The 19,065-nt window shown below is 37.8% G+C and overlaps 1 protein-coding gene across 8 annotated transcripts in view; it reads left to right on the top strand.

Annotated features, from left to right (window-relative positions):
- The window catches only part of COBLL1 (cordon-bleu WH2 repeat protein like 1), a 160,495-nt gene that overhangs the window by 116,211 nt on the left and 25,219 nt on the right, over positions 1 to 19,065 (top strand). For all 8 annotated transcript variants that reach the window (XM_030852579.3, XM_030852567.3, XM_030852568.3 and 5 more), the window contains 2 exons: positions 2,533 to 2,630; positions 2,742 to 2,978. In XM_030852579.3, the coding sequence (XP_030708439.2) occupies positions 2,533 to 2,630; positions 2,742 to 2,978 (335 nt within the window). The remainder of the gene's footprint in view (positions 1 to 2,532; positions 2,631 to 2,741; positions 2,979 to 19,065) is intronic.

Consider the following 19,065-nt stretch of genomic DNA (forward strand, 5'->3'; position numbering starts at 1 on the left):
GTCTATTACTATTAATTGTTAGCATTGTCAGCATTGTATAGCATGCATAGTGCTTATTTAATATTTGAAGCGTCAGATTTATGAAGTTTTAATCTGTGAAATATAGTTCTCCTTTAGTGTCTTATTGAGGAAAATTGCATTAATGTATTTATTGGTGTTAACTATGTTTGCTTCCATGGAATAACTCCTACTTTGTCATAATTTATTTAATTTTTTAAACATTTCCTTTAAATAAAAAGACTATACATTTACTCCTGAGAAAGGGCTATGTATTTGAGACTTTACATTGAGCTGTAAGTTCTGCTACTGTAAGCTGTAAGTTCTATATCCCACAAATGTCAATATACAGTACTTTGTCTCCAGTGTCACTGAAATTATACTGTGGTTTACCATAAAACCCATATGTGTTTCATAGGAGAAATCTTTTCAAAATTTATAAATCCCTACTCCTGTGTGTCTCTCTCTCTTTAAAATTTGCAACTTATCTGTTGAAGAAACCAGGTCATTTGTCTTATGGTGTTTCCCACATTCAGAATTTTGCTGATTGCATCCTGTGGTGCCACTTAACATGTTTCTTTATCCTCTGCTTCCTGTAAATTGATTGTTAAATTTAGAGACTTGATCAGATTTGGGTGAGATATTTTTGGTAAGAATATTTCATGGATGGTATTGTGTATTTCCATTAACAGACCTGTAGTAACAAGTTATCTTTTTTTGATGTTAGCCATCAATAATCTTTGCTTATGTCTTTTTTTTAACTGTAGTTGATTTACAATGTTGTGTTAATATCTGCTGTACAGCAAAGTGATTCAGTTATACATATACATACATTCTTTTTTATATTCTTTTCCATTATGGTTTATCACAAGATATTAAATATAGTTCCCTGTGCTATACAGTAAGACCTTGTTTTTTATCCATTTTATATATAATAGTTTGCATCTACTGACTCCAAACTCCCAGTCCATCCCTCCCCCTCCCCACCCCCATCTTAGCAACCACAAGTCTGTTCTCTATGTCTGTGAGGCTGCTTCTGTTTCATAGGTGGATTCATTTGTGTCATGTTTTAGATTCCACATATAAGTGATATCATATGGTATTTGTCTCTCTCTTCCTCACTTACTTCACTTAGTATTATAATCTCTAGGTCCATCCATGTTGCTGCAAATGGCATTGTTCCATTCTTTTTACGGTCGAGTAGTATTCCATTGTATATATGTACCACATCGTCTTTATCCGTTCATCTGTTGATGGACATTTAAGATGTTTGCATCTTTTGGATATTGTGAATAGTGCTGCTGAGAACATCAGTGCCAATGTCTTGGTTAATTAGGAGTTAGAAAATAAATATAATCTATTACAAATATTCCTTTAATTATCAGTTGAGATATTTCTAAAAAAGAAGATTTCCCTGTGTCAGCTATTTGTCTACCTAGATAGAGTTCATTCAGAAAAGAGAGGATAAAAGTGTGATTCTTTCCCTTAATCAATTTTTAAAACAATGGACAGTGAGAATCAGGGTTATTTTTAGTATCATTATGAATTCATGAAATTAAACATATGTGCTATGCTTTAATTTATTGAGATATTCTTATGATGCCCAAATTGTCCTGACTTTGGCCAGGAGAAACCATATCACGTTGGCTCCTGAGATGGTCCCTTTTAGTGGGAAATGGTATTTAGAGACAGTCTGGGCAAGGGTGACTCAGCACTACTGGGTTTGTCATTGTTTTTGGCCCTTTCAGTTGACATTAGGAAACACTTTTTAGAAAATGAAATATTACCTATACAACTTTGAGGTTTGACGTTTGCCATTCTGCTTAAATTGTGGTTTAATTTCGGCACTACTGACATTTTGGGCCAGATAATTCTTTGTTCCGGGGGGCTGTCTTGTGCATTGTAGTTTGTTTAGCAGTATCACTAGCCTGTACCCAGTATATGCCAGTAGCACATTCTCTTCACCCTTCCCCCAGTTGTGACAACCGAAATTGTCCCTAGGTTTTGTTAAACGTCTTTGGCGGGATGTGCATGTGTGTGCGTGCAAAATCACCACCAGTTCAGAACCACTGTATTAAAGAAATAAAGTTTTTAAAACATTTAACAGAGTGCTGAGTAATTATAATGAATCATGTTTTGGAGAATTAAATATTTCAGAATAGTTTAGCTCTGAGACAAAATATATAATTCAAAATCAACAAAGGGACAAACTGTATGATAGCAACTTCATATCTCATTTAATTCGAAGTGTCCTTTTTACTTCTGAAATGTTGGTAGTTATGGATAAAACACAGACTCTTGAGTCGCTTCAGTTTCCTCTGCTGTGGAACAGGAACAATAATACTAAATTTGCTTGTTGCTTTGAGAATTAATTAAAATATGAGGTGCTGAGCAGAGTGCGTGGTTCATAGAGCATAATTAGTAGCTTTTATCATTAGATAAAGTTATCAAGGGAAAGTAATTGAGGGATAGTTCACCTTGGAGGTGAACATATAACCCCTCAAGCAAAAGTAAGGTGCTTTTCTTCTATTTTAGAGACCTGCCAAATATCACAAAACCTAGACCTTATGAAGGATAAAGAAAATAAAGGGTTTTTCAGCCTTTTTCAACGCAGTAAGAAAAAGCGGGAGCAAGTACGTATTTTCTTATGTAGCATTTTATAAGATTCTTCTACTCTGTTTTTAAGTGCACGTGCTTTTCGTCTTGGAATTATCTGTAGCTTTTGCTTTTTCATTCTTTATTAGACCGCCAGTGCCCCTGCAACTCCTCTAGTAAGTAAGCATCGTTCAGCTTTTACGAGGAGCAATACCATGACCAAACAGTATATTTCAAACACCCTGCCATCGGATGCACCCAAGAAGAGGCGTGCTCCACTGCCTCCAATGCCAGGGTCTCAGAGAGCCCCCCAGGACCTTGCTCACATCCAGGAGAGGCCAGCTTCTTGTGTGGTGAAATCCACAAGTCTGGATGAAACAGAGGAGGTACGTAAATTGGTTTTGTTTTTTATTTTTAGGATGGGGCAGGGGACCATCCATTTTTCCTCTTAACTAACTTGTCCTTTCCCACATAGGCTGCTAACAGTAACAGTTACTAATCTGTAATAAGATGAATAACTGGTTACTAATAACATTGGTACTGTGAAGAGAGTCTATATGTAGAGTTCTGCAATGCAGTAAAGAATAAATGTCAGTTTTAAGTAGCTTTTATATACAAGCAAATAAATCATCCATAAACCTTAAAGCCGTGGTTTATTAAGGCCCAACTGGAGGTTCTTGCAAGATGCATGTATTAGGAATGGAAATACTTTTTTTTTTTTTTTCTGTACGCGGGCCTCTCACTGTTGTGGCCTCTCCCGCTGCGGAGCACAGGCTCCGGACGCGCAGGCTCAGCGGCCAGGGCTCACGGGCCCAGCCGCTCTGCGGCATGTGGGATCTTCCCGGACCGGGGCACGAACCTGTGTCCCCTGCATCGGCAGGCGGACTCTCAACCACTGCGCCACCAGGGAAGCCCAAAATACATATTTTTGAACACTTTTTTTTTTTAAACAGCAACAAACTTTTATGTTGCATTCGTGGGTTTCTAACTAGATATAGTCAGGTCTTGACCAGACTCTGAGATTCTCAGGGGAGAAATCCTTGTGTCTGCCTGATACATAAATACTCTATAATAAAAAAGAGTCTTTATATAGCATATATTGTAGTTACTATCATATACTTTTATGTTCAAGGCACTGTTCTAGGTGTACCTTTTTCTTAAACATTCTCACTATTGCTCTCTTTAATCCCAAATTTTCCTGCAGCATGCTGTTTTGTAGAAATCCATTTGCGAACAAGTTTTCATGCCTATGAAGTCTGTACATTCCTTGCTTTATTCAGGTGAATTACAAGCGAAGTTTTAAGTAAATGTGATTGAACATGAGACCATACATTTTGTTGCTTGTAATCAAATGATTTAAGTAACTGTGAGAGCAAATTTTATTTTGAGGTATTTGAGAAACCGAGAAGTTTTCTTGTATCTAGTTGAAGGGTTTTATTTCCCCCTTGGAAGCTTAGTAAATTCAATGCTCAAATAAATGAACACTTCTCAACCAACTAATAAACATTTCTGTACTTCCTTAACCTTAGAAAAATTTTAACTATAGTTTTTAATTGTAATTGATAAGCTCTCATATGTGTCTTTAGAAAGTAGCAACTGGATTAGATAGAAATGAGCATAAAAAATGTTGGAACTCGGTAGTTATTTGGAAAATCATCTATTAAACTGTCTTCTTATTTCTATAAGGGTCTCTTGTCTAATGGTTGTGGTATAAAATCTCACCTTGCCCATCAGGAGGATAGTTATTTTTTCAAATGATAGAATCATTTACTACAGAATTTTCCAGGGTAACTGCTTGGTAGTTGGATTCAGCCTTAAAAAGCATGTGGGAGTGCCGTAGTCAGGCAAGAGGAATCCCGTTGAAAGATGCGGTGAATGTCAGGGCTGTGGCAAGTCTGGGCATGGCAAGAAACAGAGCTTGAGCAAGGAGAGAGGCAGGGACCAAATCAGGGTCCCAGAGACCTCATTTTGTGGCCATAACTAGTTTGCATTTCTTCATAGTGAATCATTTAAAAGGTAGCACTTTCAGGATTGTTTCATATTTTTAATTACCATAAAACTGTACTGTAAGAGTATAACTTATCATACTCATGAGTGGTTACCAAAGTCTGTCTTCTTCTTTATATAGAAATACATCTTAGCCCCTGCTCACAAACCTTTATTCCAGATGACTTCATCCAATCTATTCCAGTAAATGTCCTTTGTGTTGGGAGCCTGAAGAGGTCTACGTTGTCTTTCTAACAGTCAGCTTCTTAAAATTCTAGGCCATGCTACCGGTGACCTCGACAAAAGCCATTTCTTTTGATTCCCACTCTCTGCTCTATGACCAGTTGATGCCCCCGTGTTAAGGACTAATTTTTTTTTTTTTTTTTTTAGTATGTTGCCTTTGGCAAACTAGACATCTTTATATAATTTTCTAGTTATTTTTTCCTTTGATCTGGACATGTGGATAGTTCTTTGATGTATTATTTAGTAGGACCCTGGAATTATTTGTTTTTCCCTAGTGAACCTGAAGCACCACTTTTTAAAATTTATTCATTACAAAAATTCTTAACAAGCTGTGGTTCTGTTTGTGATTGTGTGTTTGTGGGTATGTGTACATGTACATGTGTATGCTCATATGAATTCTTCCCTTCCCAGGCATCCCAGCACTTATTTTCTTAAGTTCTTTGCCATATTTGATGGAATAGATCACCCTTCGGTCTTGATTTTTCTTTCTTCCTTTTTTTTTCTTTTTTTTTTGGTGCAGGGGGGGCCTGTGCCATGTGGCATATGGGATCTTAGTTCCCTGACCAGGGATCGAACCTACAGTAGAAGCATGGAGTCTTAACCAGTGGACCACCAGGGAAGTCCTTTCTCTCTTCCTTGGTCCTAATTCTCTTCTTATATCTCAGCTCTCTTCTATTTTTTTTTTTGCCACCACTTCCTTTACCCATTTTCTGAATTTGGAGGTACCTGAATCCACGGTATTAGCCTCTATTTACTCTTTCAGAGAAAACATCTATTCTTTGTTGAGTTTCTTGTTGTAGTGTTTTGAATAGTGTCCCCCCCAAAGATACATCCAAGTCAAGGATCTAGAGATGAGATAATCCTGGACTTAAGTTGGGCTCAAATCCAATGACTGGTGTTGGTATAAGAGGGGAGACATGGGCACAAAGACACAAAGGAGTAGGCCATGTGATGACAGAGACGGAGACTGCAGTAGTGCTGCCACAAGCCAAAGAATGCCAGGAGCCACCAGAAGCTGGAGGAGGCAAGGAAGGATTCTCCCCCAGTGCCTTCTGAGGGCTATGGCCCTGCTGACACCTTGATTTCAGGCTACTAGCTTCCAGAACTATGGTAGAATAAACTTCTGTTGTTTGAAGTTGCCCAATCATGGCGATTTGTTACAGCAGCCCTATGAAATGAATACGTCAGCTTTGTATTCCAGCCCCAATATTGTTCCACTTGCAGTTTGAACTCACGGTTGCTTATTGACTCATCACTACCTGGAAATCAACGTATTTAAAATCAACCTCACTCTCAGATTGAAAAGCTCAAGATCATCTTTGATGTTCTTTATTTTTCTTTTCACATCCAATTAGTGACCAACCCTTCATTCAGTCTCCCTTCACAATATCTCCTTGTCCCTTTCTTCCATTCCCTCTGCTAAAAACATGCCTCAGGGAAATCCAGGACCAGGAGGGTAAGGAGAAGGTCAGGACTTAACTTGTCTTGCCCCTTCTTGTCTTCAGAAAACAAAGAATGTGGCAAGCTGCTACATTTATATTTCATAATTGTCACTTCCCAGTTCAGAAACTTTGCATAGCTGGCTGTTATTTTCTAGGCATTCAAGGTCCTCTACCAGCATAACAATTTGGTGGGTATGGAGGGCTGTGCTTTCCTCCCTCCCTCCCTCCTTTCCTTCTTTCCTTCCTTTCTTTCTTCCTTCCTTCCTTCCTTCCTTCCTTCCCCCCTCCCTCCCTCTCTCCCTCCCTCCTCCCCTCGCTCTCTCCCTCCCTCCTCCCCTCCCTTTCTCTCTTTCTTTCTAGCTGTATTGACATATAATTGACAAATAAAATTGTAAGCTATTTAAAGTACACATTGTGGTAATTTGAAATACATTGTGAAAAAATTCCCACTATCTATTTAATTAACATATCCATCACTTCACATATTATCTTTTTTTTTTTGTTAAGAATATTAAAGTTCTACTCTCTTAGCGAATTTCAATTATATAATACAATGTTGTCAACTATAGTCACTATGTTTTACATTAGACCCTCAGACCTTATTCATCTTATAGCTGAAAGTTTGTCCTCTTTTACCAATTGCTATTTCCCCTACCACCTAGCCCCAGGCCACCTTTTCTACTCTCTGTTTCTATGAGTTTGATTTTTTTAGATTCCACATATAAGTGATACCATGCAGTATTTGCCATTCTTTGTCTGGCTTATTTCATTTAGTGTAATGCCTTCAAGTTCCATCCATGTTGTCACAAAGGGCAGGATTTCCTTCTTTCTCATGGATGTAATATTCCTCTGTGTGTGAGTGTGTGCACACGTGTGTATCACATATATTTATTTTTTAACATATCACATCTTCTTTGTCCATTCATCCATACATGGACACTTTGGTTGTTTCTATATCTTCGCTATTGTGAATAATGGTTCAGTAAACATGGGAGTGCAGGTATCTTTTCAGTATCCTATTTTTATTTCCTTTGGATACATACCCAGAAGTGCAATTCCTGGATCATGTGGTAGCTCTATTTTTAATTATTTGATGGACCTCCATACTGTTTTCCATAGTGGCTGCACCAATTTACATCCCCACCAAGAGTGCACAGGGATCCCCTTTTCTCCACATTCTGCCAGCACGAAGCTCTTATATTCTTTTTTTTTTCGTAGCTCTTATATTCTTGATGACAGCCATTCTAACAGGTATGAGGTGGTATCTTAATGTAATTTTGATTTGTGCTTCCCTGATGATTACTGATGTTAAACACCATTTCATGTACCTATTGACCATTTGTAAATCTTCTTTGGAAAAATATTTATTCAGTTCCTCTGCCCATTTTTTAATTGCATTTTTTTTTTTTTTTGGCTATTGAGTTGTGTGAGTTCTTTATATATTTTGGATATTAGCACCTTATCAGATGGAGTGATCGTACTTTCTCTGAATTTGTCTCTCTTGTGCCTTTTTATTTTGTTTTAATTTATGTGTATGTGCAGATAGTATATTCATATGATATATATTTCTAAAGATAAAAAGGAAAATACAGTGAAAATTCTCCTTTCCTACCCTGCCGCTAGCAAATTCTTATGCCCAGAGGCAACCACTAACAGTTTCTCGTATATTCTTCCAGACATAATCTATATATACTCCAGCCAATATTCAACCTACATATGATTTTTTTCTCAGATGGTCACATGTTACATGCATTATGTTATACCTCACTTTTTGATACTGAATGATATATTTTTGATATCCTTATCAGGACATAAAGGGCTTCCCTTTTTAAAAGCTGCATAATAAATATTCCATTGATGGATATAACATGTTATGGGGTGGGTACCCCATCCTCTAAACATAAACATTAAGGTTATTTTATTGTTTAAAGCTTATAGCATGGTTAAATTTCCCCCCTTTTTTTTCTTCCAAACCAGAGGGTGGGAATTGTGTTTCACAGAGAAATTCTGTAACATAGTAGGTGTTCAAGAGAATTGATAAGTAAACTTTTAACCACAGCTTTCACACAGTCAGGTATAGTATTGATATATACAATGAGAATGTCTGTCCAATAAAATTTTAGTATTTCATGTGTAGATCTGGTAAATTTTCAGAAGTACTTGGATAACTTAAAAATTGCTTACATTTACTTTTATAGTAATTGGCCCAAGTAATTCTTGGCAATATTCTTCTTAAGCTTTTACAAAAAAGCCAGAATTTTGGCAAGGTTGTATTGAAAGCTTAAGGACTAATAACTAAAAGGTAGTGTGCATTACATAAGGCATATAAATAAAATTGAGCCCCGAATTGAAATTTTTTATAGTGTTAGATGAAAATATTCAGGAAACTCAGCAAAACATAAGTTTATAGATGAATTTTACTTATTTTACTGTTTGCTTCTTTTAAATTTAAAATCAAAGAGTCGTTATCACTATAGACATTTTATATCTATTTTAACAATTTCATTTTGAATTTGAAATTTTAAAAAGGCACTATTTTTACTGATTAAAAGTAATGCCAAGCTGGGAAAAAAATTACTGGAAAAAACCACGGCAAAATCATTTCCAAGTCCATGAAGAATTTTGGATATATCTTTATCCTGTAATTTTTATTGTTTAGGTGGTAAGATAAACCACAAGGGTGCGCTGTTTAACAGAACTACCGCATTTTGATTTTTCCAATTTTTTTTCCCCCCAAAGAGTCCTTTGAATAAAGCAGAAAGAAAATATTGGAAATAGTTACATTATATTAGAAATAGCAAATGCTTATCTCTTGTGGGTGAAGTGCCTGAAAACAGAGCTAGAGAGATAAATAACAGTAATGCATAACAAAGTGATTTATAATTAGCACAGTTTTATTCATTTTGAGCTTTTATCTTAATTTTCTTTTAAGTAATCATTGATATTATATTTGCCTTAGGCTTACAGATAAGTCAGTCTATCTGTAGCTTGGAAAAATATTATCAACCACATCTATTTTATGCTTTTTGGCTGTCTGTATTTAATAATTTGCCTCTTTCCTCTAAGGCATTTCTCAATACTGGCGAATTAAGGTATTCGGATAGTGATTTTGGAGCATCAACTGAAAATATTCACACAAAAGGCTGTTGATTTTCTGAGCTAATTTTGGCAACCGATTGTGCAGTTTCCAAAGAGGATTCAGTGATGATCCCAGTTAGTAAGATAATTTATCTTAACCTTTTTGGGGAACATTTCTGCATCTAAACTTCTATCCACCTAAAGAATATATTTTAAAGACTACATAGCTTACTGTCATTGCTACAGTGTCCTTTGCATGTCCCTGAATCTCCCTGTACGCTTTTCACATGGTTTCAGGTCTCGTGTCATTTTCTTTGTAAAGGTGAAATACATTGTCTTCTATGGAAATGTTCATTTGGAAGAGAAAACTCTCCAATTAGAAAATTTCTGGCAGTTTTTCCTGGTACTCTTTAAGCACTTTGTGAACATGATTCTGCCTGAAGATGTGAAATGCCATTTGCACAACAACATATGTAAGAGCTGGCTCATGCTGTCATTTACATGGACTAGATCACATGTATTACTGCATAAAATGCATATAGTTATTAACATAAGATTGTCATTTACTTCATACATGACAGAAGTCAGAAATGCAGTGGCATTGACTTAAATTAAAAGTGACTTAGAATTCTGGGATTGAAACTAAGTTCAGAAATGCAGTTTCCGTCCCGTGTCTGCTGACCAAATATCTGTGAAGAGCACATTAAATGAAATCAGTGGCCAAAGGATGTCCTAGTATTATTGACAAATTAACCTTTTATGCCTATTTTACATTTGAAGAAGAGGAAGAAGAGTTGGACAGAAGCTGTAGGTAATCTTGACCCATTGAATTCACAGAACCTTTTGGAGAATTCTTCATTTTTTCATATTTGGTATGGCTTTGCTGCTTGGTTATGTGAGTACACAACAGTGAATTGTTTTTCCCGGGCTACTAGCATGGCACCTCGTTTTCTTTAGGATATTGGCTTTTGGCTGGGAACACAATAAGGAATGCTCTTGATTGGGCATTTCACTTGCTCTCATTTTGTATTCTGCTGCAAACACTCAAATGTTGAGAAATTGAAATTCTTTGCCATATACTCTTATGCAAGTGAAATTTAATACTTAGAGTGTTAGTTTTTTAACAGCTGATTTGTTTCTTTAAAAATATTTGACATTTTTCATCTTTTACCCAATTTCATCTTTTAATGTTTATCATGCTTTACAAGCAGATAAAATGATAGATTGTTATATGATTTTGAAATGTGCAAGTCTATTTGGTCTTAGCTTCACTTAATGAGTTTAATCTAGTCATTTTATGCAGTCATTAAGGTTGTTGTAATAGAGCATTTATAATTTTTAAGAAATATACCCCTTTTTAGTTTTTTTCTCCAGGTTATCTCATAACATTTGATTTTTTTTTTTTTTTTACCTCCACTCTCCACTTATATTATATAGAAAGTGGACCACACACATAATTCTCCAATTGCCTAGGAACAGTGGTTGTCATGGCATTTTCAGCTTGATATACGGGATACAGCTGTCTGTACTTCCAAAAATATGACTTGTTTCATTCAGTAGAGAAATGCACCAGCGCAGTATAATATTTAATATTCTTCCTCTTTTAAGGCTTCCCCAGATATAAGACATACTTTGTATTGTAGTTTTCATCAGATTTTCAGAGGGTCATAATCACACAAGAGCAGAAGTAATGACTAATGCTTATATATCACTTACTAATATTTCAGACACGGCTCAACCACGCTGCTCATTTAATGCTCACGAAAATCCTCTGAACAATTACTGTTTAGGTTTCTGCCAGCTTTACCTCTGACCTAAACGTAAAGAGCTATGCTCATTATAAAGTTGCTAAATTTTAAAGAACAGTACTATTCAAAGAACAATAGGTCATTTGTGGAATTTGTGTGGATTTATCTTCCTTATCTAGCTTTCCTCTCTGAAATACGTATACTGAGTTAATAAAATATCATTGAAAATAATCAGTGTTAGGGTTTTCCTTTACAAGTTCTCATAGTATGAATTTTACTTAGCCTTTCTACCACTGTGACATTTGGGACCTCATGGTTTCAAAGACATGCCTTTCTCTGGTAACCAGCATGTTAACAGAGGTCAGGGTGGAGAGAAGCTGGCCCCTTTCCTGGAGCCACAGTGATAAAAAGGTGAGGTCACTTGGATAATGCCTGCCATACAGCCTTCACTCTCTTTCTGGGATGAACTGAGTTGGCCCCAGCTTGTTCCCTTGATTTCTCCTTTACTCTCATTGAGGCCCTAAATCAGTTACCTATAGATGTTGAGTATTCTCCTGCCCTGCTCCTAGACACCCCTCTGTTTGATCACTATGACCACAGAGAACCATGGTTACGTGGGCTTCTCATTGCGGTGCCTTGTCTTTGTTGCGGAGCATGGGCTCTAGGCACGCAGGCTTCAGTAGTTGTGGCGCACGGGCTCTAGAGAGCAGGCTCAGTAGTTGTGGTGCACAGGCCTAGTTGCTCTGCGGCATGTGGGATCTTCCCGGACCAGGGCTTGAACCCATGTCCCCTGCATTGGCAGGCAGATTCTTAACCACTGCGCCACCAGGGAAACCCACCACCATCCTCTTTTTTTTTTTCAAAGATGATGTTGGGGGTAGGAGTTTATTAATTAATTTATTTATTTTTGCTGTGTTGGGTGTTCGTTTCTGTGTGAGGGCTTTCTCTAGTTGTGGCAAGCGGGGGCCACTCTTCATCGCGGTGCGCGGACCTCTCACTATCGCAGCCTCTCGTTGCGGAGCACAGGATCCAGACGCACAGGCTCAGTAGTTGTGGCTCACGGGCCTAGTTGCTCTGTGGCATGTGGGATCCTCCCAGACCAGGGCTCGAACCCGTGTCCCCTGCATTAGCAGGCAGATTCTCAACCACTGCGCCACCAGGGAAGCCCCACCATCCTCTTTTTTAACTTGATCCTGATCTCTGCTTTTTCCTGGTTCATTTTGTCTTTTTTCATTCAAGATATACTACTCAGGCCCTCATCTTTGGGCATTTAAAAAACGTTATAAGGGATTGTCACTAGTAAGACTTGGTTACACGGTTTCTCAAAGTATTGGAGGGTTGATGAAATGAAAGCAGATTGCCTCAGGGAGAGAATGTAAAACGCTTGCAAAGATAGGTGTAACAAAGGTTGTAAAATTCGTGTTTTGGTTTTATTCTGATATGCGTGGAGAAGGGCTGGAAAGAATGATATTGTGGCAGAAGAAACCCTAGTCTGGTTTGAGAGAGAGTGTTGGATCTGTAATATGCTTATTCTTCTTTGCTTTTGGTCATCTTTTGTCTTCTTCATCTTCTACCTTGAAGAACAAGCCATTGAACTTCTTTATGGTTTGGGTTTCTCCTCTGTAGAATAACGTTTTGTAATTAAATTTCCAGAACTCTTTTCAACTCTGGTATTATAAAATCTTTTTTTTTTAAATAAAAGTTGTTGTTGTCATTTAAAATTGGCCTTTAACAGGTGAAAGTGCTCTGCTGCAGGGACCTTTGCTTTGATCAGTGTTACCAGACAGTGGTATCTAGTCTTGGTATTACTCCTCTGAAGATTTTTGAACCCTAAAGAACAATAGCAAAATGAAACATTGACTAACTGAGATCTTTCTTCCTGAACTCCTAACTGTAACACCAAAGTCAGTACAAGTGTTTTGGGCATCACTTAGAAGATGTTGAAGACAGAAAATATGAGGAAGATACGCTCAGGTTAATGAGTTTGTTAACCAGAGAACACAGATGTTATCATTGACTAATCGTGAGTTTAAAACTAGATGATTTTGAGAGAAACCTAGAGGCAAGTGCAGCCACTCAGAATCCTCTGAAGAGATTTAATTTTTTGTGAGTAACTCAAAAAGTCACAAGTGAAGAGTGGTGGTGGTTATTTAGATACCTGTAAGGGAATCCAGCTCTAATCTCATTGCTTCCTCTCGTAGAATGTATTTCAGCAGATTGATAAACACCCTGAAAATGGGCAGAACAGTTGCCTGCTTACATAGTGTGGATTGAAGAGCTCCAGGCTCTGATACTGCTGCCCTATTTCTTCTTTCTCTAATTACAATCATCTGGTACCTGGAATGTAACTCCTACTTCTTATACCCCTTCACTGATGACTTCTTAAAATCTAAGTTGACCTAAGCAAGACTTTCAGTGCTATAAATGAAGGATATTAAAACAGGTTTATAGACAGAATAAGAAAATAGAATATACAAGTCCTAGATCTTTAGGAGTCTGGAGGAAGTGCTGTCCAAGGGGCAAAATGGTGTAGAACAAGGAGATTCAAGGCAGCAAAATAAACTTGCTCTGGACCCACCAAAAGATAACATGTTGCTTGAAAAAAACATTAAAAAGAAAGAAAGAAACTGGCATGTATGCTTTCATCCAATACAAGTCACAACACATGCATTTGTGTGTGTATGTGTGTGTGTGTGTGTGTGTGTGTGTGTGTGTGTATACAGGTATAAGGTAAAAGGCTGGACACCAAAACTTCTATGAGGTGACCTGTATTAGCTGAGATTTACAGTAATTTTTCTTTTCTTTTTTTCCTCATCATTGTATGCACTGTTTGCATCTCATAGGAGATTGTGCTAATTTTATGATCAAATTAATAATAAAACTGATTTCACTGTAGTAAGAAAAACTTACCTTCAGAGCTTTGCTTATTTTGAAATTCAGTAGAATATCTTATACTTCTATATTACATTCACTATGGTATAATAATTATATGTTTTGACGTTTAAGAAAATTGATTTGTTGTTTAAGTTATAAAATTATTTTAGAATTCTTCTATCAAGAGTTAAGAGTTAAAGCTTGACCTTCAGTTATGTGAAAAAGTTCAGTCATTAGGATACTAATGACTAATTCATAGTAAATTAGGAAACCCTAATGTCAATTATAAGGTATTTTATAATATTTTATAGCATTTATTGAGAATGTCTGCATTGGAGAAAGATAATGGGAGTCTGTCCCTTAAAAAGAAAAGAATATTATATGAGTTTTAAGACAATTTTATGAAATTGCTTAAGCTCTCTTTAACCCAACTCCTCCTCACACGGGAAATCGTATTATAAACAAACTAGAATCCAAAAGCTTCTAATAGAAACATTTAACAGGACTTCCCTGGTGGTGCAGTGGTTAAGAATCCACCGGCCAATGCAGGGGACATGGGTTTGATACCTAGTCCGGGAAGATCCCACATGCCGCAGAGCAGCTAAGCCTGTGGGCCAAACCTACTGAGTCTGTGCTCTAGAGCCTGGGAGCCACAACTACTGAGCCCGAGTGCCACAACTACTGAAGCCTGCGCTCCTAGAGCCCACGCTCCACAACAAGAGAAGACACCGCAATAAGCCCACGCACCGCAACAAAGAATAGCCCCTGCTCACCACTAGAGAAAGCCTGCCTGCAGCAACAAAGACCCAACGCAGCCAAAACAAAAAAAGAAACATTTAACGATGTCATTGATTGAAGTTGGGCCACTGTATTTCCATCCTTTGATTCAATCTTCTTTTTATTATTTTCCTATTTGTATTCTTCACTCTTAATCAGAATATATTGATTTCAGTGACCCACATCTTATAATTCAACTGTGATTAATAAGTGATCTAATGACAAGTACAGAGCTAGTACTAAGTAAATCTATTGAATACCATTCAATTCTATGTTCTTCAGCTAAATTTAGTTCCATTTTGAACCAGTGAATTCTGATCTGGATGTGAATTATGAAGGATTAACTATCTGGCATGGCTGTCAACTTGACCTTGCCATTTTCATTAGTGAATTCTGTTTCTCTGTGCAGTATTTTTCTTTTCACAGACTGTAAAATTCAGTGATGTACATTCCTGTTAGAGGTGCAGTTTTTGCTGAAGGTAGGCAGACTTAGTGACTCTAACTAAAGTAAATAATTGAATAGCTCTAATTATTAACCAAAGTGCTTTTCCCATAGTAAGAAGAAACCTGTCTGTTTTCTTGTGTTGTAAATCCTTTGGACTTAAATATAATTTGATATCAACTCCTTTTAAAAATTTTCAGTCATAATTTGACCAAAGGAAATGTACCTTGGCTAGGTGGTAAAAGCTAAAGACAGTTCTAAGCATTTCTTTCGTTTTAATTGTTCACATTAAATGTATGAAATATTTCAGATTTATATACTATAATTCACTTCCCTGTACCCCTAAGAATTAACAAACTGGTGTTAAATATTTAGCTTTTATTAAACTCCTTTAAGGTATGATGAAGCTGCCTGAGGTGACTTAAAGGTGGAGTTTTACACACAGTGGATTTAGCTTGTGCAGTGGTCTAAGCACAAGTTCCTAAGTTGTTTAAGGTTGATTATAACTGAGACTCACCCTATCAGGACTCCCACCACCGCCATCACTAATGAAAGTACAGTCTTAGAATAAGTACCTCTTTTTTTTTTTTTTTTTTTTTTGCGGTACGCGGGCCTCTCACTGTTGTGGCCTCTCCTGTTGCGGAGCACAGGCTCCGGACGCGCAGGCTCAGCGGCCATGGCTCACAGGCCCAGCCGCTCTGCGGCATGTGGGATCTTCCCGGACCGGGACACAAACCCGTGTCCCCTGCATCGACAGGTGGACTCTCAACCACTGCGCCACCAGGGAAGCCCTAAGTACCTCCTTTTATCCACACTTTTGACTCTAACCTCTACACTACTACTATCATTTGCTTATTTTTTTATACTTTCACATACTTGAAAATAGACAAATTACATGTAATAACATTAGCTACTACTTATGGAGCATGTACTGTATACTAGGTGCAGCACTAAGTGCCTGACACAGGTCATTTCACGTGAGCACCCAGCCCCCAGGAAGCAGGTACTGTTTTCCCAGTTTGTGGAGGAGGAGGCAGAAGGTTGCAGGGACAGTAAATGCCACGTTCCCTGTTCAAGCCCTGGCATCGACTCCAAAGCTCATGTGTTTGGTAACCATTACACTGGCTGCCTTCCAACTTGCAAACCCTCTGTAAGCTTCTCACCAATTAGACAAAGTCACACTCAAAATCCTGGGTAGCTCAATCCTGAGAAATGCAAGAGTAGAGCTATTGGGAGTCTATTAAGGAGCATATTCCTAAAGTGCACAGAACAAAACGGGGCTTCAGAATGCGTGGTGGCCTTCCTCGCCCTTCTTTCTTTCAACATTTTATATGGGAGCTCATGACGTGTTTACTTAAATAACTGCAGTAGTTTAGTACGTCTACTTCTTAGCAAGCTTGTGTGCTGGAGCCGTATATTCTACACATATCCCACGGTACACGCTAGTTTTCTTGGCTACAATCTATTTAGGAACACCTAGATCTTCTACCTCAAATGCCCCTTCTTTCTTGCAGGCTTTTACCCAAGAGAAGGATGTTTTCCGTAGATACAGGATCCTGGGGTTCTTCCATTTTAGTCTTATTAGCAATGTTTTAGTTAACACAAAATAACTCCCAAGTTTGATTTTCTTTTGGCTGCTGCTTAGCTGATTGAAATTCTTTTCTAAGTTGTTAAATTTACATTTTTGTCACCAAGTTAGTAAGCTCTTACCATTGATTATAGCATTGAATCTAGTGATGCAGGTAACATAAGTTGACCTGGTCACATGCAGTGACAATCATGTTCTCTTCAAAGGTCTTCGTTCTCAGTCCCTATGATCCAGTTGCTGGTCTGGAAACATAAGTCCATTTGCTTTCATGACATGCCCGTACAATAGAGGAAGGGGGTAAATCTTACGGAATAAGGTTATAAAGCACGTGCTCCCCCAAGACGTTCATGGCTTTGCCCATCTAACGTGCATTCCCTCAACTGTCTTCACAAATGCTATTAGAACTGTTTTAGCATTTGTAACACTGAAATATGTGTATTTGGACAAATTTTAAATTCTTTATCCATAGAAATACAAATATCCTGTACGAAAAAAAAAGTTAGCTTATTTTAAGACCTCTAGGGTGATAAATGAAATATATGAGTTTATTTTTATTCTGTCTTTGAGTTATTAGGTCCATATAAATTTGTGAGCCTCTGTATATACATTCCTCCCTTTTTTTTTTTTATCTCTGTGCTATTTGCTTTACTATATTATAACCAGAATTTAAGAGCTCTAACTCCTAAACAGATACTACTGTCTGAGAAATTCATGTTGTGACTGCTTTTATCAGGTAACAGACCAATAAATGACAGTGGCTGGGAACCTGACCTAAAGGGGAACACGGGTTGTTATCAGACTACATGAAAGCAATCGGTCCAAACGTAAGAAACACGTTTTCAGCATGGAATTAGAAGGAAAATCAAATGCTGCCATGACTTCATGCATTCACCAATTACTTATTGTTCACCTACTGGGTTCCTACTGATAAACTAGGTCTGTGATAGGAATGAGGCATGCTTGAATAGGGCTTGACGGAAGTAAACTCATCAAGAAATAAAATGACGTCTTCTACTGCTTTTGATGTTTTAGGTCAATATTTTAAAAAATGAAGTGTCATATTGTTTTAGGAGAATGTTTGGCCTTCTAACAATCCCTAAATTTCTTACTTTTATAAGACAGCAAGGGAAGGTTTCCGAACACAGAGACATATCATCAATAAGAAGATTTTAATTTAAACTTTATGTCCTATTCAAAATGATATTTAAATATTGCTGATCTATCACTACATTTCTTTCTCAGCTCTTTGTCGCCGAGGGCCCTTCTCCTAATTATTTCAGAGGTCCAAGCAGCAGTTGAGGGCCCACCCACGGGGTTGGGGGGGGGTGACCCTCTGATTTAATCAAAATTGGCTTCAGTGACTCTGAATCAAAATCTGGGTTTGGGTGGCAGGCTTTGACTCTTTTCATGCTGGATTATGGAGACGTCTGAAGAGTTCTGTAGGAGGGCCCAGGGTAATGAGAGGAGAGGAGATTGGTGGCTGCAGCTGTTTACCAACTGGTAATGGAAGAAGTTTAATGTTCTGATTACCGATAAGGTCAGCCTGGTGCCACCCTGTCTGACCCCCTTGTTAACATGAGTTAACTTTAGTGAGAGGTGTGTTCCACCAAGTGCCTGCCATATGGACCTGACTCTGCTTCTGCCTGTGTGAGATGAGCTGCCTTCCGCTTTTGTCCCTAACAGAACTGGCAGTGATGACAGCTAACTCAAACTTTTCTCTGTGAGAGCAGGCTTCCTTTCTTCTCTGGCAGAAATATTATAACATTACAAAATAGTAAATTTGCTAAGTTTTTTGTGGTATATAGCAAGACATAATGACTGATAAACATCTTATGAACCAGGCCACTTCCCTTAGTTGTACTTACATTGTCTCTTAAGATTGGAATGGCCCAAGCTTTACATACTCTCCTAGTCCAAGTTTATCAAGGCCTTTTATTTGCAAATGAGGAAGGCAGTATTTGGTTCATTTCTTTCATTCACTCAACACGAATCTATTGAGAAACTTCTATGAGACAGACTTTGTTCTGGAGACACGGAAGTGAGCAAAATAGGAGGAAAAAATATCCTTGCCCTTAGAGTCAAACCTGGTGGAAGCAACAATAAACAAGGTAGAGAGGCCAACTCTGTGGTATGTTAGAGAGTGATTAAATGCTGATCATAAGATGAAGCTGGGAAGACAGATAGGAATTGTTGAGGCAGCGGGGGCGGGGGGAAGTCAAGGAGGAGCTCACTGAAAAGGTGACATTTGAGAAACGACCTGAAGAAGATGATGGGGTAAGACATTATCGGAAGAGC

Source organism: Globicephala melas, chromosome 7 (genome assembly GCF_963455315.2).
Source record: "Globicephala melas chromosome 7, mGloMel1.2, whole genome shotgun sequence".
Lineage (NCBI taxonomy): Eukaryota > Metazoa > Chordata > Mammalia > Artiodactyla > Delphinidae > Globicephala > Globicephala melas.